Below are 22112 nucleotides of genomic sequence, written 5' to 3'. Positions count from 1 at the left end.
TGACAGAAAATGTTTCAACAACTGCATGAACAAATGTGACTTCTAAGAAAAGTTGGACCTGTGAATGACCAACACAACTGAACAACTGTGGATTAAATTTGTTTTGTAGATTTTTTATTTTTTTTACTTTTGATTTTACAATGTCTAAGGTTAATTACATCAATATTGTATCAGTGAGGTCAAAATAGAATGCCTGTTTACTGCCTGACTAATATTTATAAACACTATAAACAAATTTGACTTCTAAAATATGAACCGAATAAAGAATAATTATTAGCAGCCAATACACTTAGATGAGCATTCCAGGGATAAATATATGCGGATGGATTAATTCTGAAAATGTTGACAACGTTTAGAAGGTTTGTTTCTGGGGTCCTTCGCGTGGCGGGATTGACTGCTAACTAGCTTAGCCGTGAGTGTTGTGTTTCTGAAACTATTGCTGAGTATGTTCGCTTAGAGCACCGAATCCAGAGGAGTTTTATCATCACAAAGACAGAGTAGAACCCACAAAAAACGACAAAGAATCAAATAATTCATTTTCGAATTTTAAGATTTATGAGCACCTTTGGCTGCTCGTGCTAAGCTATTATTAGCCACCGCTAACGTTAGCCGCCTAGCTGACCACACTGAAAAAATGTCTACTGGCAAAAGAATGAGGAAAAGAAAGCTTCCAGACGAACATTCTGACAAAGTATTCGATTTTTCTCCTGACGTGACGAAGAATGGTCTTAGTGGTTCCGAAGACGACCTCAGGAAAGGTAAACGCAGTTTTAGCAACTGCTACAAAAACCTGCTAATTGAAACAGTTTTTTTTCCCCATAAAGGCAATGAAACTGTAAGTGTGGACAAATCTTCAAAGAAAAGACTCTCTGCTGACTTTAAAGAAGACGATGCAGCATCTGCTGTTGTTGGGTATTTACAAAACATTATTTTTTGCACATATGTCATATTTCCTCACATTTTCAGTTAATAATGTGGTTTTGTGTGTGTGTGTAGGAATGAAGTTCATTCCATGTTGGAGCGCTTTGGAGGTACCGTACATTTTATTAATATTAAGCTTTCCAGAGCACTCAAGAAAACTAATTCAATAAGTAAAATATGTAAAACACAAGTAGAATAGTTTATTTTGTGAAATGAGTTGAAGGTGTGTTATTATTAAGATATCAGGATGAACACATAGACAGAAGAGGCTTATACATGGTTTTGGTCATTAAAAGTCATTAAATGGATTTTACGAAAATAGGGCATTTAATGCTATTAAAAGCATTAAGCTCAATGCCTGGAGGTATTAAAAAAATTCAATAAAAGTCAATAAATCGGACCATAAATGAAAATGAACTCAATAACCTAGAACATTGATAAATTGCTACGTCTTCGTCTCTGGCTTTCAAATTGGATACAAGAGGGCTCACTCTGTGCCTCGCTCTCAGCACTTGAGCAGATTTATGCGGCAGTAGAATTAAATGAACCAAGTGAGCCTCTTGTCAGTCTTTCACAATCTTTGTTTTGGTAGCCGCAGGCGGGACCTACTTGCAATTCTCTTCCACACGGTTTCTTGTCTTTAGCAATGGTAGCTACACTTACCGTATTTTCCGGACCATAGGTCGCACCGGATTATAAGGCGCACAGCCGATGAATGGTCTATTTAAAAAAAAAAATGTTTTCATATATTAGGTGCACCGGATTATAGGGCGCATTAAAGGAGTTATATTTATTTATTTTTTCTAAATTGAAAACACTTCCTGGGGGTCTACATAACATGTAATGGTGGTTCTTTGGTCAAAATGTTGCATATATTATTTTTTACAGATCATCTTCCAGCCGCTTTCTGACAGTCGCTTCCGGATGCGCCATTTTTTGGGCGGTCTTATTTACGTGACTCACCTTCGGCATCGTCTTCTCCCCGCCATCTTTGTTGTAGCGGTGTAGCGTGCAAGGACGGGAGTGGAAGAAGTGTCAAAAGATGGAGCTAACTGTTTTAATGACATTCACACTTTACTTAAATCAATAACGGAGCAGCATCTCCTCATCCGGAAACAACAACACAGGAAATGTGTCCCGTGAAAAACCGTCCGACCGGAACTGTAATAACTAAAGTTCCTTGGGTGAATAATGTAAACTCACTACACTGGTATGTTTTAGCGCTTTCATGGCGAGTTTACTGACAGATATAAGTAACAACTTTACACTACTTTATGTTAGAAATGGCAACAGCGGAAGATAAATGTCACATAACAAGAAGATAGAGGAAAAAGAAGAAGCTTATCGACTCGCGGACGCGCGCAATTTTTCAGGACTTCTACAGATCCCAAATGCAGATCAGCAGGTACCAGAAGGTAAGAAAAGTTGATTTTGCATAATATTGCGAAACAAAACGCCAGATAATATGTCTTACCTTATACACACACCGTAATACTCGTATGTTTAATGCGCCGACAATCCTTCAAGCGGTGCGGCTTCATAGCTTACCAAAGTCGTAGTAAAACATTTTGATATATTTTTGAGCGCCGTGTGTAATGTTCTATATTTTCAATGGAACATTTAACATTTTGGTGTTGTTTACTTGAGACATATTGCAATCATAGTGCTGTCTACACTTATTTCTTACGTTTGACTGCCATCTACTTGTCACACTTATCATTACACCATGTACCAAATAAAATAGCTTCGAGGTGAGTAAGCTCACCCAAACTTATTCCTTACATTAGGCGCATTGGGTTACAAGGCGCACTGTCAAGTTTTGAGGGAAAAAAAAGGACTTTAAGTGCGCCTTATAGTCCGGAAAATACGGTACTTGTAATGTTGGAGCTAGAACTAATCGTTTTAATAAAACGGTCACTTTTAAAATACACAAAGCTTTGAAACCGTAGAAGACGTTCTCGAAGGTGGGCTGTGTGAACCCTCGGATATGATGTCAGAACAAGCTGAGCAATCACAGCTTTTTTTTTCGAACTTTATTTCGACAACAATATCCATCTATCCATTTTCTACCGCGTGTACTTATACATAAAATTCCAACAATTAGAAAATACAAGTAAACATGTCACCATACATTTTCCACAATATCAGTTGTACATAGAAACCTTTTTTTTTCATTAATTTTCAAACAGTAATTAGGAAATTGAAACAGATCTACCATATAGGAAAGAATACACAAAATAAACATGAAAAATGTGCAAGAGACAACAAACGAAAATAGGGAGAAAAGCATTATATTGTAATTTGTATATATTTTGTAGACTTTCTAATGTCTTTCAGCATGACCTTCATTGTTTAAGTGGCATTAAAAAGCATTTCATTAAATGTGCTGGTACTCTGCGACTTGTCCAGGGTGTACACTGCCTTCCGCCCAAGTGCAGCTGTTATAGGCTCCAGCACTCCCACGACCCCGAGAGAGACAAGCGGTAGAAAATAGAGGGATGGGTGTTGAAAACTGTAGAAACCTTGTTATTGGACACACACATTCATAACATAGTTGTTGTTTGTCTAGCTGACATCAGCAAGGTGATGCAGGCCAAGAGAAAACGTTTGGAATGTCTGACCAAGACATACATGAGTGGAAGTCAGCAGAAACTGGAGCAACTCTGGGCCACCTACCACAGCCAGAGGTATGGATCCACACACCTGTAAGATCTAGCGGAGATGTGTGCACACACTTGCTTACCTCCGTACTTGTGTGTGTGCATGTGCAGGCAGAAGATGACTCAGGATTACTCACAGCAGGTGTCAACGGTCCTTCAGCAGTGGGAGACAGAAGCGCAGCGGGTGGAGGAGCAGGAGGAGAAGCTCAACGTTGGTCATGAATGCTAATAGCACACTACCTAATATGCCGTCAATCATGACATGAAACCACCACGTCTTGTTTTTCCATTTTCAGAATCTGCTCAGACAGCAACAGAAGCTCCTTCAGCAGACCAAAGTTTTTCAGAACCAGAAACTGACGGCCGTCCGGGAGCTCTATGAGCAGTTTGTGAAGGTTGAAAGATGAAAGGATTACCAACAAAAAGTAATGTAATGTTATTTGTTAATGAGTGCATGTGTGCTCAGAACATGGCGGATATGGAGAAGAGCCAAGAGGGTTTCATGCAGGGGGCGCAACAGGTGCTGAGAAAGGAGATGGCCACCTTGCAGAAGAAGATTCTCATGGACACGGTGAGCAAGCATGGAAGGAAGCAAATAACACAATATACCTTTGAAGGGCAGACTGTTGATTCCCTTTTTGATGTAAGTTGCTAATTATGTATTTGTGTAACGACCAAGGTGTGGCCTAAGGAGTTTAAAATCACTTACACATATTTACTCGGCTAGCACGGCATCTATCTTAACAATACTTTTTGGATAAATAAGGAAAGAAAAATGGCGATGATGTTGTGTCTTGTTTCCGCAGCAACAACAGGAAATGGCCTCCGTACGCAAGTCGCTGCAGAGCATGCTCTTCTAGCTTGCCATGATCGTGCTGTTAATGTGTTTGTCTTCTTCGGCTTATGAACCCCTTCAATATGTTATGAAATACATACCATTTTTATTTGAAGAGCTTGAATAGACCATGCTGTCTACCTCTGGGTAGCACTATGTTCAAAGTGTTTTGAAAAATATTTCAAAATGAAAAGTTGGACTAAGGAAAATAGTTCTGTTCAAAGGAATTGGAAAAACAGTTGGAAATGAAAAGTCTTGACTACAGAAAATAGTTATCTGTAAATTAAATTAAGAATAAATGTTTCTCTACATCCTCATTTGCATCTTTTTATTCCAATCCTGCTGACTGATCTTTATTTCTTCATTGCCTTTTTATGGTCCTTTTTTAATTAGTTATCAGATGCACTCGAGCCCCTCCAAACTCCTTACAGTGCGTTATCCAACATGTAAATATTTGTGTCATGTGTGATTAAATATAAACCTTTATTATTAACATTTTAACACAACACCTCTCAAGATTTTAAATGTTAGCAAGTAAAAGGATAATACCAATAATAATAACAGGCGGAATCATTCTTTAAGGTTATAGACAGGCATTGATTGATTGATTGAAACTTTTATTAGTAGATTGCACAGTACAGTACATACTCCGTACAATTGACCACTAAATGGTAACACCCGAATAAGTTTTTCAACTTGTTTAAGTCGGGGTCCACGTTAATCAATTAAACGTTAATCACATTCAAGTGTTGAGCACTTACAAACTTAAACTAATTTGACTTCGTTATTTTCAGTTTGTTTTATTTAATTTTTTAACTGTCAATGTATTTGAGTTAAATTTGTTTAACGGGAATCAGGGTTTGTTTTCACATTTTAGAAATGGCTAACACTGGAAGTTACCTAACACAATTCATGTTGGGTTTTTTCCAACATTTAAATATTTCAATGACGTGTGATTAAATATGAAGGTTTGTTATTATCAATCCATAAATTAAATGATTTAACACAGCGCTTCTCAAGATTTAAACGTTAGCGAGTAAAGGTCCGTAATACCAAAATTATTATTCGGGCGGAAATATTATTTAAGGTTATTGACGGACGTATTTAAGTGTTGCGCACTTCCAAACCTAAACTAATTTTGTTTTGTTATTTTTTTAAAAATTTGTTTTATATAATATTATTTTACCGTCAATGTATTATAGTTAATTCTGTTAAACGAGAATTAAAATGTGTTAACATTATAGAAATGTCGGTTATTGTCGAGCTAATACCGGAAGTCACCTGCCACACTTCCTGTCAGGACTGAGCCACCGACGATTTGCGTTTCGGTTATTTTTCAAGACGTTTTCTTCCATAACACAACACAGAAATACATTGCTGTACTTTTGGTAAAGTCTTCACTTTAATATGTATTTATTGTAGTGTATATGGTATCAAATTTTAACTTCTTTCACATCAGTATATTTCTCTCCTGTCGATGCTAACGCTGCTAGCACTATTTGTATTCATTGCAGTTGTACATTGTTAGTACTTTTGTTATTATTTGTATTGTATAATCCAATGCGTAATGTAAGATGTTATCGTTGTCAGTCAGGAATGCAGGGTCGACACAATGGAACCTTCTATCGCGTCCGAACCCAGCAGTCCTGAAGAGCTCAACAAAGCTCGTTTTTTTGATCTCACCGTCGACCAGTGTGACTTGTCCATTCTCGTACCGGAGACCCCAAGGTACAAAAATTATTCTAGCAAACCATCATCTGAATTTCCAAGTTGCGATCATACAGTCTCTAAATGCACTCTTTCTGAATCATGACCAGATATTCTAACTTGTCAAGTTCTCTCATGTGTTGTTCGTGTCAGCTCGCAGCTCCCCAAGCGCAGGAGGAGACATACACGACATGAAGAGGAAGCATTTAGCCCGGTAAGTTCAACGTTCCATCGCCTCACTGCCTGACCTCTGACATTGTATCTCTGCGTACATAGGTAACGACGCGGAGCTCAGTGGACCGAGCAGAACGTTCCGACGGGCCGTCCAAGCGCAGGAAGCTTTCTAAGGCGAAGTCGGGGCTGAACTTTGGCTTTATGCCCGCCTCCTCTTTGGGTCTATTTCCTGCGGGCAGCTGGTTTGACGCTTCGTCCAGTTCCTCGTCTTCGTCCTCGTCGCCCTCTTCATTCCTCACGTTAGAACAGGATGAAGAGGCGTTAGAACAGGATGAAGAGGCGGGGCTGATGGTGGCAACGGCGACAATGCGGCCTTCGAGTGGTCGCAACTCCTTGTCCTTCCTGACGGCAGAGGAGAGGAGGTGGCTGAGCGGTGAGCAGGCCGACGCCAGAACAACGGGTGGGATGACTGGCGTGAGGAAAGCAGATGAGGATGATGGCGGTTGCTTCACAAAGTGTTTGTTTGCTGTGCAGAGGCGTTGCCGGAAGTGGTCATCAGTGATGATGAGGACATGCCGATCCGCATGGCGCAGATGGAAGAAGATGAAGTGTTTGCCCGAAGCCTGCAGGTAGGTGGAGCCCTCTAGCATGACTTTTTTTTTTTTTTCTTATTTCCTGTTTGCATACACAGGCACAGTTTGACCAAGAGGAGGCGGAGTCACATCATCACTACCATCAGATGGTGAGCCTGCATTTTTCACTCTGCCACATTTACACGCACACACATGCCTGACTCCTCCCTGTCCTCACTGCAGCATCACATGCACGCCGACGCCACCTGGACGCCACATCTGCTGGCGGCAGCCATGTCCCCGCTAGCCCACTTGGGACAAGGTAAGACGACCGCTTTGCTACAGTGATCGGCAATGGCGCTAAATGTCCGAGTGATGTCTGCATGCAGGTGGTGTCCGTCGCCAGCCCAGGCGGGGGCGGGGCCAAAGGAGGGACACGCCACCTCTGTCAGACGACCCCGCGGCAAATGACTACGAGGTGAGTCAAGCACGGTCTATTCTTCAACCCGTCACCGCTACCATCTTGGCATCCCTAGGCCCTGCTGGAATTTGAAGAGCGCCAAGGCGCCGTCGTGTCCAAGAAGATGACCCGCTCTGAGATCCAGAGGTTCCCTGTCAAGTCCTTCCAGAGCGGAGGCGGGAACACACAGTAAGTGCAGGCATGTGATTTGACCACAATGAAAAAGACTGAAAACATTTCCGGGGGTCTGGGGGACGAAGGCCCCCAGCCAGGTCCAGGGTTTTTCACCAATTTAACATGCTAAAATTAACAAAGACAGCACCATTTGAAGAAAATATTTTAGTGTTTAATGACATGAAAACATCATTAATAGAACATACATAACCCAATTATCCTAATGAATCACTGTATATGCTTCAGTCCCAACAGTATTTAGTCACTAATATTTACATCTTGTGTTCATTTCACATCCACAGGTGTCACATTGATCAGTGTTATTATCTACAGTTTATTTACAGTATTACCACATTACTTCAGTTCACTTCACACATTAGCTTTCTCGGAGAGCCCTAACATGAGCTTTCCTTGCAAATTAAAATACAATTTCCTTTCATATTTGAAATCATTCTATCATTACTATTAGTCAGATATTGTATATATGGGGTAAAAAAAAATATTAGTGGTGTAACAGGTTTGCCAAGATTTATTATTATAGAAAATATATTTTAAAGTTAAGACTATTACATGATATATGCTGTCAGAAAGTAGCATTAATTGTAAAATACATAACCACTAATAACAATTCACAGTTTTAATGTATATGCCTAATTGCCTACAAGTTTAGTTATAAATATAACAAAATACCAAATGTAAACATTTCATTCTTTTCGCCAAAATAGGATATAAATTTATGAAAATAATTAAACATGTTTAGTATTGTTTACTCATATTTGAAAATAGGAAATAATAATAATGTGAGGACACTGACATATTGCATGAAACAAGTGTGAAAGTATTTACCTTCAAGATTGTTACACCACTGACAATATTGTTTCAAGAGACTACATAAGAACTTAATATTACAAAATAGTATTTTATGCAAATTTATTTCAAATAAATTGTTAACTGGAATCAATAATGCGACTCTTTGAATTTCTGTAATTTCATAATATATTTTCACGTGGCTTTTTATTTTTAGAAAAACCCATTTATATTTTCCAAAGCAATAATTGGTTAATATTTAAAACAAACATGCGTATTTCGCAAGCAAATATTTTTTAGCTTACCTCATTATTAACAACCCTGTCTGCAACTGAAGTGGGTTGTTTGGGTGGATCTTTCCTCTCGATGTCTACGGCAGTTGTCGATGTAAACAAAGGATGAAGTCCGTAAGGTTTGCTCACTTTCGGTTGACATCCAAAAGTACCAACTAGTGAAAAGTTCGTTTTCCTTGCTTCAAGTTGTTTCATATGTTTTTGGCGTTTCGCATGTACTTCCAAAGCCTTGAAACCTTGTGATCCATAGTCAATATTATCATGACACCACGTGCACAAAACCTTTCCGGGACGATCGATTTTCCGAATAAAATCACCGAACAAAGTCGTAACTTCCTTCTTCCCAACAGTATCAGTGATTTCCCTTTCCATCGAAACTTATTTTTGACATGTTTATCAATTTCTTTTACTCGTAAAGCGTCCTTTCTCTCGAGAACCGACATCGTTTACATATGGAAAATGGCGGTAATAACCATTATGAATGATGACGTAACAGATGTCCTGATTGGTCACAAGGAACATATCGACCAATCAACTACGGCGTAATATAAACTACGTCTCGAATCTTGATTTAGGGTCGGGGAAAAAACGGGAGATAATTATTATTTTTTTCCGAGATTAAAAAAAACGGAATTCCGACTTCAGACGGAAAAATCACATGCCTGTAAGTGGCGTGGCGAGTCACTGCCGCCCGCCTGTCAGCTGGCTTGTCACGGTAACGCTTTGATTGGCAGGTGCCAGATCTGCTTCTGCGACTACGACCAGGGCGACAAGCTGAGGATGCTGCCTTGTTTCCACGACTACCACGTTCCGTGTATCGACCGATGGCTCAAGGTGATACCTGACCCTCTGCTGGTTGTCTAGCAACAGATGACTGTCGCTAATTAGCAGCTTATTTCTTGCTGACAGGACAACACCACCTGCCCCATTTGCAGAGTCAACCTGGCTGACGACATCGTGCACCAGTAATACCTGACCACCTTTTGTTGTTAGTGACTTGTCTCTCTTGTTTTAATAAAATAAGAATTAAACAAATAAACTATTTCCATCAGCTTCTTGGTAAGCTGGCATCATTTCACTAAACTTGATGAGCAGCTCACGTGGTTGTCTCACGGCTGATGATCACATGACAAACATAATGGAACTGCTTTTTTTATTTCATGGAACAAACTGGTTGTTTTTGTGTCATGACTCATCACGGTTATCTATCAAAGTTTCCAGTCTTTCCACAGGTGTATGCTGGGACTTAGATAGTCCTCGTGCACCGGGTCAGCTTGTTGTCATGGCGATCGGCCCATTAGAAGTTGGTCTTGAGACGGCGGTTCTCCTCCTTCAGGCGCTCAATCTCCACCACAAGGGACTCGTTGAGCGAGTACTTCTCAATGAGGCCGTGAATCTCATTCTGCAAAACATGAGGTCATGTGATTCTCTACCTGGTCACATGATCTTTTTTTTTTCCCCGACATGGGCTTCTTACCAGCTGGACATAAAAGTGGCGAACCATCTCCACCTGCAGGTTGACGATATCTTGGTGACATGCGTCTCTGCGCAGAAAGAGAGAGGTGGCACGTTGTGTATGAAGCGACAATGTCAAAGTTCAATGGCTGACCTGAAGTCCTCCAGAGTGTCATGGATCATGCGCTGGATAAAGTGGATCTGCAGGGAAGTGAGGGGTGCGGCTCCACCCTGCGCCGCCACCTGAGCAATGTCGGCCGTAAGCGCTGCTGCCGTGGACAAACCTAAACACAGTAAAACACCTGTCATGGCTGCCGACTAAGCCCCGCCCACTGACGATCCTTACCCGCAGTCGGGTTGGGGGGAGCTCTGTGGAAAGGCGAATCATAGTCCAGTTGCGTTTGAACGCTGTTGGCTCTGCTGAGGCCAGGCTCTGGGGTGAAGAAGGGAGCGGTGGACTGGCAAAGATTTGGCTGCTGGGATGAGATGGGCGGGGTCCGATTCTCCCCCTCCAGACTGGAGCTGCTGGTTTTGTCAGTCTGGCAGCAAAAAAGCTTTGTTAAAATCTCACTCTTAGTAAATCTAGGTCAAAGGTCACAACCTTTCTGGGGTCACACGCTTTGGCAGGCTCCTCCTCTTTGATGGTGGGTGTCTGGAAGACGGACAGCGGGCTGTAGCACCGACCGGCCGAGGCCAACAGCGGCGTCTTACGGAGCGAGCCGGAACCCGAGTCTGAAACACAACCTGTCCTGTTTACCTGATGTTGAACCCCTTATCATTGCAAATATTCAGATAACACTACAATTAATTTGTGCTATGTTTGTGCTGTAAACATTTTCGCTTGTGCCATTACGATTTTTAAGTTACTCAAAAATACATTTTCTGACAAGTAACATCATCCTGCCCCCCCACCATGTCCCATTCATTTGTGCTGCAAAATGTTTTGTCAAACTCAGTGATTCTCAAACTCTAGTGGTATGTATCAAATAATCAAATGTTCAAACAGTGTCACTGTTCAAACTGTGTGGAATGTTAGTGGCCAAAAATATAAAATATACTTGTTAAATAAAACCTCAGCCTTGTTTTTAATAAATATTTAGGCTGACAACGCTACAGTATTTTAGTATTGGTCATTAGGATGGTACATGGAGAGCCAAGTGTTTTCTGAAGAGGTATTTGTTAAAAAAAAGTTTGAGAACCACTGGTCTAACTATTATAGCTTTTATGTTATTTAGCATTGTATTGTTCATAACCAGCCCCGACCACCTTGTCCCATTTGTTTGTGCTACAAAAATGTTTTGTCTTAACTATTAGAGTTTTTATGTTAATGTTTTATAGTTTGTTTATTAATGTGTTATTTTTCATAACCAGCCCAAACTTGTCCCCATTTGTTTGTGCTGCAAACTTTTTTTTGTCTAACGCGCTAATAACGTTAAAAACTATGATGGACAAAAAATGTTTGCAGCCTAAACCAGAGGTGTCAAACTCGTTTTCATTGAGGGCCCCTTCGCAGTTATGGTTGCCCCCTCAGAATATATATATATATGTGTAGATAGATATAGATAGATATATATATAAATAAATAAAAAGCAGTGGGTTTTTTACAGCATATAAAAAAATGGAATAAATACAACTAATACAACTGTTTTTAGCGGAAAAATTCAAGCAACAGAACTGACAGTTGTTTTAATGTTTTTTGTTTGTTTTTTTATGTTTTAGTATGTTGCTGTATATGGAAAAAAACAGTACCAAAGTTAATTTTACGGTAAAAAAAACAACTTACATTTATTGTCAATTTTACAGTCTACAATTTGATTGATAATTTGTTTAGAAATCATAAGTCAAGCAGATATTTAGGTACAGTATTTATCCTTATTTTAACAAAAACATTTTTTGGAGTACATGATAATATTTTGATTTTGATAATATTTAACTTTAAAAGATATGCAATTGCATGTTTTTTTAATGTCAAAAGGGAAAGAACAAATAAATTTAGTAAGAAAAGATTAAGCATTTCATTAATGCATATTATTTCCAGGCTTTTGCTTAGTTTGACACCTGTGGCCTAAACGTTTCGGACAAGTGGAACATTTTTTACAGTGTTTTTTGTCTGACCTTCTCTGACAGGAGAAAAGATGTCCAGACTGACGCGTCCCGACGCCTGAGGAGGACCCTCGCCTTCTCTGCTGGGCAAGGTTGCCGTGGAAACAGCAGCATTAACAGCACGCGAGTCTACACGAGGACTCAATTGAGCCGGTCCAAACGTCTCATCGGCGCCGGCCAGCTGCGTGTCTGCATCTGGACCGCATTGACACGTGATTAAACGTCACTTCGACAAGATGTAAAATTCCCAAGCAGAGGTCAGACCTTCTCGGGCAGGAGAGAAAATGTCCAGACTGTTTCGTCCGACGCCGCTGAACTTCCCTGGAGGATGATCTTCCCCTTTCTGCCCGTCCGGCTCGCGACTGGCCACCTCGTCACCCCCTGTTGGGAACAAAACAGCTTGTAGATTAGCTCCGCCTCAAAGTATCATGTGGGCCAATTAGGACTAACCCGCACTGGTCTGCATTTGGGGGGAGGAGCTTGCAGGGAGGGCGGAGGCTATATTGCTGCTGCACACCCTGGAGGAGGATCTCTTACTATTGGAGACCCTGGATGACGTCATTTTGCTGGACTGACAGGAGGAGGAAGACGACAAGTGTCAACCTGGCACTGTCATGGCGTGGCGTGTGGGCTGGCGGCTACCTTGTGTCTGCTGCTGTTGCTCTGGAAACGCAGACAGGTGACGGAGGTCTTGTGTGCCAGGGTGATCTTGGAGGGGGTGCTGCTGTTCCTCAGGTCATACTGGAAGATTTTACCCTGCGTCGACCCGACAACCAGACCAGAACCATCCGGAACAAAGTCCACTGAGGTCAGCGGACTTTCCACCCGTATGGTCCGCAGCACCCTGCGCAGACAAAAACACGCTCGGCATGAGCTTACTCACAGCGTAGTACCAATTTCATCCACAAGGGTACAAAGACTTCACACTTTTTGCTGGCGGTGTCGAAGCAGATGATCTTCTTGTCCAGACCCACGCTGGCCACCAACAGGTCACTGGCCGGAGAGAAGGTGATCCCTGTGGACGGCGCTTTATGCGCGCTGTCGAAGACCTGCAGCTCCTTTTGCGTGTTGGCGTCCCAAAGGACCACCGTGCCACTGTCTGACACACTGCCCAGCAGGGCGCGCTTCAGTATGGACAGACGCAGGTCGTGGATGGGCTGAGGACCAAACATCCGTGAACAAGTGAAGAAGGGGGTGGTTGTGATTTGTTCCAAATAGAAATCGACTAAACAACTGCATCAGTAGAAACAATATACACACACACACACATATTCCAGTATTGACTATTTAAAAAATAATAATTAGTTAAGTAGATAGTAATAACTAGGGCTGTGAATCTTTGGGAACCCATGCATGATTCGACACAATCCTTGGGGGTAACGATCCGATTGAGAATCGATTCTCGATCCAATACTTTTTTAATAATATTCGGTGCCACTTATATGATTAACTATGTTCCTCCCTAAAATAGACAAACAGCTCTGATAAGTTTTTGTATCGCTTAAAAGTAAAACTGGTTTTGATAAATACAATTTTACCCAAACAATTAATAAAAATCAAATACAAATAAGGCAACGAGAGAAGCATCCCCCACTTTTCTTTTCTTAAGTAAATCTGTACTGCAGATATGGGCATCGACATCAAAAGTATGATTTACCTGAGTCATAAATTGTTCCGTTTTTTGTTTTTTTTTAATCAATTTTTGATTATTTTTTTTTTAAATCGTTGCAAATAAGAATTGTGATTCATTAGGAAAAAAAATGTAAACCCTTAGTAAGAACCACTGCTCAAGCATCAGCCTGTTTGCCCTACATGAGAAAGTCACCTTTTTGCTGAAGTCCCCCCCCTATTTATCGAAGGATAAAAAAATGTTCTCTTTGTAAATAATTCTCCCCAAATATGTTATGATATCTGACAGGTCATTTGTTTGAGTTCTTGTATGAATTGTTCTTCGGTCTGTTTGACCAATGCTTCCATTCCAGTTTTTGTCTTTCTTTCCTGGAGCGTGGGCTCATTGAACGAGCGCGGCGAGTTTCGCGTTCTGTGATCCAATCAGATAACGCGACAGAGATGGATGGACATGAAGACAACAGAAAAAAATATCTCTGCCAAAAATCCAAACTTTGTTTAAATATGTTGACAAATATGAGTCTTATTATACAAGTAAACAAGAGCAGGCAGCAGCTAATTTTCTCATACTTTCTGTAACAACCAGGAAAAAATCATGTCAGCCATCTTAAAAAAATGTGTCAACAGTAATATATGTGAAGGAGACCAGAATTGTTTGTATTCAAATGTTCGCAATATTTTAGGGTTCCTCGCAAAGAAACTTGACAATCCATTAACTGCTAAAAAGATGGATAAAACTGAATAGATGGCAAGTTGTTATCATGTAGAAAAATCCCATATTTTAACAAATTTTCCAGGAGATTCCCTATATTTTCAAATGCAAATGTTGATGCTCCCTTTACACATAAAGGTGTTTGTGAAACCCCCTGATGTTTTTTTGGTGCTAAATTAACCACATTAGCGCCGCATAAAATATTATGTCGCTACTGGTATAACATTCCCCCTCCAAAAAGTTGAAAAAACATTTCAAAACCTTGTCCATCTGTTTACTGACAAATACTATTCATGTTTGAATCAATTTTACTGCAAATAAATATCGGCCTCCTTGACTACTAATAATCGGTATCGGCCCTGAAAAAAACATACAGGTAAAAGCCAGTAAATTAGAATATTTTGAAAAACTTGATTTATTTCAGTAATTGCATTCAAAAGGTGTAACTTGTACATTATATTTATTCATTGCACACAGACTGATGCATTCAAATGTTTATTTCATTTAATTTTGATGATTTGAAGTGGCAACAAATGAAAATCCAAAATTCCGTGTGTCACAAAATTAGAATATTACTTAAGGCTAATACAAAAAAGGGATTTTTTAGAAATGTTGGCCAACTGAAAAGTATGAAAATGAAAAATATGAGCATGTAAAATACTCAATACTTGGTTGGAGCTCCTTTTGCCTCAATTACTGCGTTAATGCGGCGTGGCATGGAGTCGATGAGTTTCTGGCACTGCTCAGGTGTTATGAGAGCCCAGGTTGCTCTGATAGTGGCCTTCAACTCTTCTGCGTTTTTGGGTCTGGCATTCTGCATCTTCCTTTTCACAATACCCCACAGATTTTCTATGGGGCTAAGGTCAGGGGAGTTGGCGGGCCAATTTAGAACAGAAATACCATTGTCCGTAAACCAGGCACGGGTAGATTTTGCGCTGTGTGCAGGCGCCAAGTCCTGTTGGAACTTGAAATCTCCATCTCCATAGAGCAGGTCAGCAGCAGGAAGCATGAAGTGCTCTAAAACTTGCTGGTAGACGGCTGCGTTGACCCTGGATCTCAGGAAACAGAGTGGACCGACACCAGCAGATGACATGGCACCTCAAACCATCACTGATGGTGGAAACTTTACACTAGACTTCAGGCAACGTGGATCCTGTGCCTCTCCTGTCTTCCTCCAGACTTTGGGACCTCGATTTCCAAAGGAAATGCAAAATTTGCATGGTTGGGTGATGGTTTGGGGTGCCATGTCATCTGCTGGTGTCGGTCCACTCTGTTTCCTGAGATCCAGGGTCAACGCAGCCGTCTACCAGCAAGTTTTAGAGCACTTCATGCTTCCTGCTGCTGACCTGCTCTATGGAGATGGAGATTTCAAGTTCCAACAGGACTTGGCGCCTGCACACAGCGCAAAATCTACCCGTGTTTGGTTTACGGACCATGGTATTTCTGTTCTAAATTGGCCCGCCAACTCCCCTGACCTTAGCCCCATAGAAAATCTGTGGGGTATTGTGAAAAGGAAGATGCAGAATGCCAGACCCAAAAACGCAGAAGAGTTGAAGGCCACTATCAGAGCAACCTGGGCTCTCATAACACCTGAGCAGTGCCAGAAACTCATCGACTCCATGCCACGCCGCATTAACGCAGTAATTGAGGCAAAAGGAGCTCCAACCAAGTATTGAGTATTGTACATGCTCATATTTTTCATTTTCATACTTTTCAGTTGGCCAACATTTCTAAAAATCCCTTTTTTGTATTAGCCTTAAGTAATATTCTAATTTTGTGACACACGGAATTTTGGATTTTCATTTGTTGCCACTTCAAATCATCAAAATTAAATGAAATAAACATTTGAATGCATCAGTCTGTGTGCAATGAATAAATATAATGTACAAGTTACACCTTTTGAATGCAATTACTGAAATAAATCAAGTTTTTCAAAATATTCTAATTTACTGGCTTTTACCTGTATATGTCAATCTCTAGTTACAAACCTGTTGGTTGCCGTGCCCAAAGGCTTTGCTGGACAAGTTGGTGGTGAGACTGTGGATGACGAGATCTCCACTGGTGGATCCTGACGCGACAAAGCTGTCGTTGGCGTTGAAGGACACACACGTCACATCCTCCTTGTGGTCCTACACACACAGCACAGTGTCAAGTCACGGTGTCACCTCAGAAAGATGGAAGTCATGTGATACCAATAATGAGCGGTGCAGTCTCTTGGTCTTCAGGTCCCAGATGTGGACGCAGTGGTCCAGACCTCCACTTGCAACAAATTGGGACGACGAGCTCAGACATACACGCACTTGTTTTTTCTGAAAGGACAGACATCGTCATCATTGTCACTGAACAAAAAAAAAAAAGGCAACTCATGGGAACGTCTTATCACGTTGTCATCGTCCTCACCCCCTCAGCCAGCTCCAACAGCGGAACCGGAGTCGACTTGAGGCTGGAAAGGACCACTTTGTCACCGCTGCTACTGGCACTGACTAAAAACTGGTCTGGATCACAAGGTTAAGGATCAAAAGAATAGACACTTTATGAATTAGAGGGAAGGCAGGTATGGGGGTGTTTTTCTAATTCCATTTTGGCCTTTGGTGTGTTTTCATGAGCACCTTGGCCACAAAGTGAGGGCACATCCGGCTTATTAGTAATTCCCAGAACCCAAAAAAAGTCTGCGGGCTATAGAGCGTTTTCTATTCGGGCTCCAGTACTATGGAATGCCCTCCCGGTAACAGTTCGAGATGCTACCTCAGTAGAAGCATTTAAATCCCATCTTAAAACTCATTTGTATACTCTAGCCTTTAAATAGACCCCCTTTTTAGACCAGTTGATCTGCCGTTTCTTTTCTTTTCTCCTCTGCCCCCCTCTCACTTGTGGAGGGGGAGTTACACAGGTCCGGTGGCGATGGATGAAGTGCTGGCTGTCCAGAGTCGGGACCCGGGGTGGACCGCTAGCCTGTGCATCTGTTGGGGACATCTCTGCGCTGCTGACCCGTCTCCGCTCGGGACGGTTTCCTGCTGGCCCCACTATGGACTGGACTCTCACTATTATGTTGGATCCACTATAGACTGCACTTTCACAATATTATGTCAGACCCACTCGACATCCATTGCTTTTGGTCTCCCCTAGAGGGGTTGGGGGTTACCCACATATGCGGTCCTCTCCAAGGTTTCTCAATCATTCACATCGACGTCCCACTGGGGTGAGTTTTTCCTTGCCCTTAAGTGGGCTCTGTACCGAGGATGTCGTTGTGGCTTGTGCAGCCCTTTGAGACACTTGTGATTTAGGGCTATATAAATAAACACTGATTGATTGATTGATTGATTAGGGTGCTCTTAGGATACTGTTGGAGCTCCAGCAGGCTTGGGCCACCGGGTGGCTGGTGCTGTGCGGGTTAAAGCATTCCTGCAGTGCCATGGAAGCTGCATCCCAGATCTTGACAGAGTCCCCCGTGGACACCAGGCGCGTGACGACGTCGTCCATGACAACCACTTGGAGACAAAACACAACATTGATGCTAAAATTACACAATGCCGTCCATACCTTAGACATAGGTCCACTCTCGATTAATGTCATCCATCTACTAGTCGAACATTGTCATACATTTGAAAGATGTGACAAGACAAGACAAAAGAAAGTTTGATAGGTCCATGAAATGTGTCGAAATACGTTTGTCATCATCAACCTGAACAATATCATTTTGGCATTTTAACTTCCAGCGATAGAAAACATTGTCAACATTCTAGTGAAGTCAGAAAAACGACTACATTACGAAGTAAACTTAGACGGGAGCTAAGCTAACACGGTAGCAGCTAACTTTGCTAACTATTAGCCACCACATAGTAGACAAATTAGCGAGTCGTAAGTTAGCCACCAATGGCATAAAGCACTTAAACAACACCCAAGTCAGACTAAGTGGTCAACAAAACCCCAAAACTTCATAGGAATGAGTAAAAAAAAGTGTAAAACTTACCCTTCAAGACGATAACTCGTTGACAAGTTGTTGTCAAATATTCGGAGTGCAGCTGCCGCCAATACGGACGGCCAGGAAGGACAAACTTAATTCGAACAACAACCCGTTAATTATATTGTATTTCTTCCAAACTGAGTTTGGCCATTCAAAACTGTTTTTAAAACAACTTAATGCATCTTTGTGAGGCGGTGAAGGCTTAGTGAATCAGCTGGGCTCTTCAAGTGGTGCACAGTGGACACTACATTAGGTACATGGTCCGTGTATGTCACTGGACTTTAATCATTAATAGAAATTTAAAAACAAACAAAAAAGATAAGTTTATTTGAATTTCTATTTAAAATGCAAAAAAGAAAAAACTAAACTATTTCTTTTTTTTTACGTCTAAAGGACGGACACCGGAAGTTTTATTTTCAAAGTAAAAGAAGGAATGTTACGGTACCCGTGTGGCTGTGACTCAGGGTAAAATTTATTTAGAGCACTAAACAAAAATGACTTTAGAAATGGCACAACAAGGTCGGATATCTACAGAAATTTCTACGCGAAACTGGTAAACAGGCCAAAACTGATGTTTTTTTTGTATTCTGAAACCGTAAGTAGCGATTTGTATTATATTACTTTTATATTTTAATTTAACAATTGCGCCCACAAACAGCATACATTGACAAAAAAACTTAAGGCACACCCAATACATCTCATCATACAAACAAAAAATGTTAAAGAAAGTAACGAGACAATACAAAAATTAGAAAATAATTAAAAAAAAAAAAAGAATGCAAAAATGTGGGCTCATATAAAAAAAATATTTTAGGACTTTTTTATTTTTTAATATTTTATTAATAATTTCAAATCATTAATTGTGGGAATTTAAGTTTCACATTCAGATATTAACTTTTATGAATGAAAACATTTGCTTGCAAACTAATGCTATTAAGGTATTGTAGCGATTATAAAGACAGAAACACGGACAGACCTGTAGGAAGAAATACCGTACTATAATGCGTGATCAAATCATTTTTGCCCCCGCTTTCGTGTGGTATGTGCATATAGATTTCTGTAGATGTCATTCCTCGTTGCACCATGTTTAAAATATTTTTTGTAAAGGCCCACCACACATGTACCATAGTATCCCCGCATTTACTTTGGAAATTACAAATCCTAAATTGAAAATAAATGTTCCGTTTTTCTCTGTTTTCCCGTTTCTGTTTGGGCCAGCAGGGTTTGTAAATGTTTCTTATACAAAAAATACAAATAAAATCCAACCTTAGATATTGTTATGGTTCTTCGACACCAAAAAACAAAAACGTTTCGTTTTTTTAATTTTTGTCTTTTTCACGAAACAAAAAATAAATTAACAAAAAAATACACTGAGCCAATACAATTGCAGAATAGTACAGCTACATTTTTATACAAAATACACTGTCTGGCCTGTTAAAATAAATATTTATAGTTGTTATTGGCGCCCCTGCCTTCCGCCCGAGGGCAGCTGGGATCATAGATATCTATGGCGAGGATAGGCTCCAGCACCTGGACCCTGAGATGAACAAACGGTATAAAATTGATGAATGGATGTGTTACATAAAAGCGAAGTTGGTAGAGTGGCCGTGCCAGCAATCGGAGGGTTGCTGGTTACTGGGGTTCAATCCCCACCTTCTACCATTCTAATCACGTCCGTTGTGTCCTTGGGCAAGACACTTCACCCCTTGCTCCAGATGGCTGCTGGTTAGCGCCTTGCATGGCAGCTCCCGCCATCAGTGTGTGATGGTGTGTGTGAATGGGTGAATGTGGAAATACTGTCAAAGCGCTTTGGGTACCTTGAAGGTAGAAAAGCGCTATACAAGTATAACCCATATATTTATTTATTTATAATCGTTTTTTAATACAAAAGTAACGTCACTGTGGCCCTGTAGAAAGCGCGCGCATGCACAACAGTAACCAGTTTGACCGTTAGGTGGCAGCACGGAGCCGAGCTGAAACTGCACGCAAAGACACCAGCGAACAAGACATCTCCCGCCCCATCCGCTGTTCTTGTTGAAGAGAGGCGGGAGAGCCAAGTTTGCTTTTCAAGCTCGACTTTGGAGCTTTCTTGCTAGTTCTTCCTGCTAAAAAAAAAGGAATCACATTCCGGTTAAAATGGTGCGCACCAAAGCGGACAGTGTTCCCGGGGCTTACAGAAAAGGTAAATCGTGACGAAGAGCGCTTTTCTTTTTTTTGGAATCAAACTGCACCAGCAATAAGATGCATTGTTTGTGACGTAATTTGTTGGTTGAGACTAGAACTCCGTCATAAGTTTCTTATTGAATCGTTTTTATTTCAAAACTAATTTAAACAGGCTGCAAAGTTAAACTAAAAAGGAGGCGTTTTGAAGTCGCTTACAGTCAGAATTTTTGTAATCATATCCTCCCGCCAAAACCGCGCCGATAACTCATTGTCAATAAATGTGTTCCCCAAAGTATTTGTATAGTCTTATGTATGCCGAACAATTCATAGATACTCTAATTTGATGCCTTAATGTGTGTTGGGATTGTTGTGTCTGTGATCTGCCGCCAATTTTCGACGTGGTGGTTTGATGAGCACCGAACTCATTCCACTTTCTGTGTAGTTGAATCTTCACTTACGCTTTATTCAATAATCATCCATGTTAGGACTCCAAGTAGTCATTTGTACAGATGACAATACTTTTGAGGCTAAAACTGCTGATTTAGTACGTGATAAATAAACTGTTGTGTAACCCAAGGCCCATTGTTGCTTTTTCTGTGTATTGACAGCCATTTTCTTTTCTGTCACTTCGCTTACAGCTGTTGCAGCTTCTGCCCCCAGGAAGTCTCTGGGCTCCCGTTCAGCCAATGCATCCTCCTCGTCTTCCTACTCCAGCGATTCAGCCACTCCTGGTCAGCCTCTACTTACAGAACACGGTCATGCACGTTGGAGGTGTCTGATACTAAGTTTTATTATTCCACAGTAAAGAACAAATACGCTGGAGGGAACCCAGTGTGCCAGCGACCCACCCCTACCTGGCAGAAGGGCATTGGGGACTTCTTTGGTGGTCCAGGAATGAAGCCTGAGAAGGAAAACCAGAGCCCTCCGCAGCCTAATGAGGAAGACAACGAAGAGGCCGCAGGCAGTAGCATGTCCAAGACCAGCAGGAAGTATGTTTGTTAGTTAGCGTGTGTGTTTTCTTGTTTTTTCTGCATCATTTGTTGCAGAAGAAATGCAGCTTTATTTAGTGTTTAGATAAAACGTTCATATTGGTGCTGATGAAAAGTATGTCCTCTCTTTAATTGGAAAAAACATGCCACGTGTTGACGGGCAGGAATAAAACAGAATTATGTTAGGTCTCATCTACTACAATTTATCTAGAAAGTTCTTTGTGTAACCAACATAAATTTGTGCGTACAGGTCCAGGCCATTGCCTTCTGAGGACGAGGGTGAAGAGGACTGAGGACTTTTGTGTTAAACTGTAAATGTGTATATAATTGCTGAATTACCTGTATAGTTCATTGCTGCAATTTTTTAAAAATAATTTAAAAAATGAAATAGTTCTGGTGTGTTTGACTTTTCACAGGTTCCTCTTGCTTAATTTTTTTCTACCTACAAAATAAAATGCCTTTTTTATACCGTGTCATTGAGATGGTTTGTCATC

General features: G+C 40.9%; 4 protein-coding genes across 5 annotated transcripts; 3 read left to right on the top strand and 1 right to left on the bottom strand.

Moving 5' to 3' along the window:
- The first annotated feature begins 308 nt into the window (after positions 1-308).
- On the top strand, positions 309-4699 carry sycp3 (synaptonemal complex protein 3). Its single transcript, XM_061924995.2, has 8 exons — positions 309-758; positions 825-912; positions 997-1031; positions 3491-3608; positions 3693-3792; positions 3878-3976; positions 4048-4152; positions 4388-4699. The coding sequence occupies exons 1-8, from the start codon at positions 635-637 to the stop codon at positions 4439-4441; spliced, it is 723 nt and encodes a 240-aa protein (XP_061780979.1). The 5' UTR covers positions 309-634; the 3' UTR covers positions 4442-4699.
- Positions 4700-5698: 999 nt separating this feature from the next.
- Positions 5699-9709, top strand: LOC133572200 (uncharacterized). Its single transcript, XM_061924999.2, has 11 exons — positions 5699-5804; positions 6007-6144; positions 6277-6337; positions 6400-6757; positions 6832-6926; positions 6989-7039; positions 7113-7191; positions 7259-7347; positions 7406-7518; positions 9338-9437; positions 9513-9709. The coding sequence occupies exons 2-11, from the start codon at positions 6029-6031 to the stop codon at positions 9570-9572; spliced, it is 1122 nt and encodes a 373-aa protein (XP_061780983.2). The 5' UTR covers positions 5699-5804; positions 6007-6028; the 3' UTR covers positions 9573-9709.
- Positions 9710-9742: 33 nt separating this feature from the next.
- On the bottom strand, positions 9743-18706 carry nedd1 (NEDD1 gamma-tubulin ring complex targeting factor). Of its 2 annotated transcripts, none has more exons than XM_061924996.2 (15): positions 18473-18706; positions 17844-17990; positions 16903-16997; positions 16695-16811; positions 16491-16631; positions 13089-13318; positions 12804-13005; positions 12612-12732; positions 12426-12545; positions 12174-12356; positions 10660-10790; positions 10405-10597; positions 10213-10342; positions 10081-10147; positions 9743-10005 (listed from the first exon to the last, which is right to left on the bottom strand). In XM_061924996.2, the coding sequence occupies exons 2-15, from the start codon at positions 17980-17982 to the stop codon at positions 9901-9903; spliced, it is 1974 nt and encodes a 657-aa protein (XP_061780980.2). In that variant the 5' UTR covers positions 17983-17990; positions 18473-18706; the 3' UTR covers positions 9743-9900. The 2 variants fall into 2 exon arrangements, with proteins under 2 accessions (XP_061780980.2, XP_061780982.2); XM_061924998.2 differs by having other exon boundaries at positions 12426-12542.
- A 1752-nt stretch (positions 18707-20458) lies between these two features.
- On the top strand, positions 20459-22084 carry pclaf (PCNA clamp associated factor). Its single transcript, XM_061924372.2, has 4 exons — positions 20459-20648; positions 21268-21360; positions 21432-21618; positions 21869-22084. The coding sequence occupies exons 1-4, from the start codon at positions 20603-20605 to the stop codon at positions 21909-21911; spliced, it is 369 nt and encodes a 122-aa protein (XP_061780356.1). The 5' UTR covers positions 20459-20602; the 3' UTR covers positions 21912-22084.
- The last annotated feature ends 28 nt before the right edge of the window (positions 22085-22112 follow it).

The sequence above is a fragment of the Nerophis lumbriciformis genome, linkage group LG29 (assembly GCF_033978685.3).
Source record: "Nerophis lumbriciformis linkage group LG29, RoL_Nlum_v2.1, whole genome shotgun sequence".
NCBI classification, from domain to species: domain Eukaryota; kingdom Metazoa; phylum Chordata; class Actinopteri; order Syngnathiformes; family Syngnathidae; genus Nerophis; species Nerophis lumbriciformis.
The sequence above is the reverse complement of the archived record's forward strand: the minus strand, read 5'-3'. Positions and strand labels throughout refer to the sequence as shown.

Coding starts and splice junctions, on each gene's coding strand:
- sycp3 (XM_061924995.2), top strand. CDS start 635: ATGTCTACTGGCAAAAGAATGAGGAAAAGAAAGCTTCCAGACGAACAT. Junction 759..824: donor CGAAGACGACCTCAGGAAAG/GTAAACGCAGTT, acceptor TTCCCCATAAAG/GCAATGAAACTGTAAGTGTG. Junction 3,609..3,692: donor GCCACCTACCACAGCCAGAG/GTATGGATCCAC, acceptor GTGCATGTGCAG/GCAGAAGATGACTCAGGATT.
- LOC133572200 (XM_061924999.2), top strand. CDS start 6,029: ATGGAACCTTCTATCGCGTCCGAACCCAGCAGTCCTGAAGAGCTCAAC. Junction 6,338..6,399: donor AAGAGGAAGCATTTAGCCCG/GTAAGTTCAACG, acceptor CTGCGTACATAG/GTAACGACGCGGAGCTCAGT. Junction 9,438..9,512: donor GTATCGACCGATGGCTCAAG/GTGATACCTGAC, acceptor TCTTGCTGACAG/GACAACACCACCTGCCCCAT.
- nedd1 (XM_061924996.2), bottom strand. CDS start 17,982: ATGGACGACGTCGTCACGCGCCTGGTGTCCACGGGGGACTCTGTCAAG. Junction 16,812..16,902: donor TGTTGGAGCTGGCTGAGGGG/GTGAGGACGATG, acceptor CTGTCCTTTCAG/AAAAAACAAGTGCGTGTATG. Junction 16,632..16,694: donor GACTGCACCGCTCATTATTG/GTATCACATGAC, acceptor CTGTGTGTGTAG/GACCACAAGGAGGATGTGAC.
- pclaf (XM_061924372.2), top strand. CDS start 20,603: ATGGTGCGCACCAAAGCGGACAGTGTTCCCGGGGCTTACAGAAAAG. Junction 20,649..21,267: donor TCCCGGGGCTTACAGAAAAG/GTAAATCGTGAC, acceptor CTTCGCTTACAG/CTGTTGCAGCTTCTGCCCCC. Junction 21,361..21,431: donor CAGCGATTCAGCCACTCCTG/GTCAGCCTCTAC, acceptor ATTATTCCACAG/TAAAGAACAAATACGCTGGA.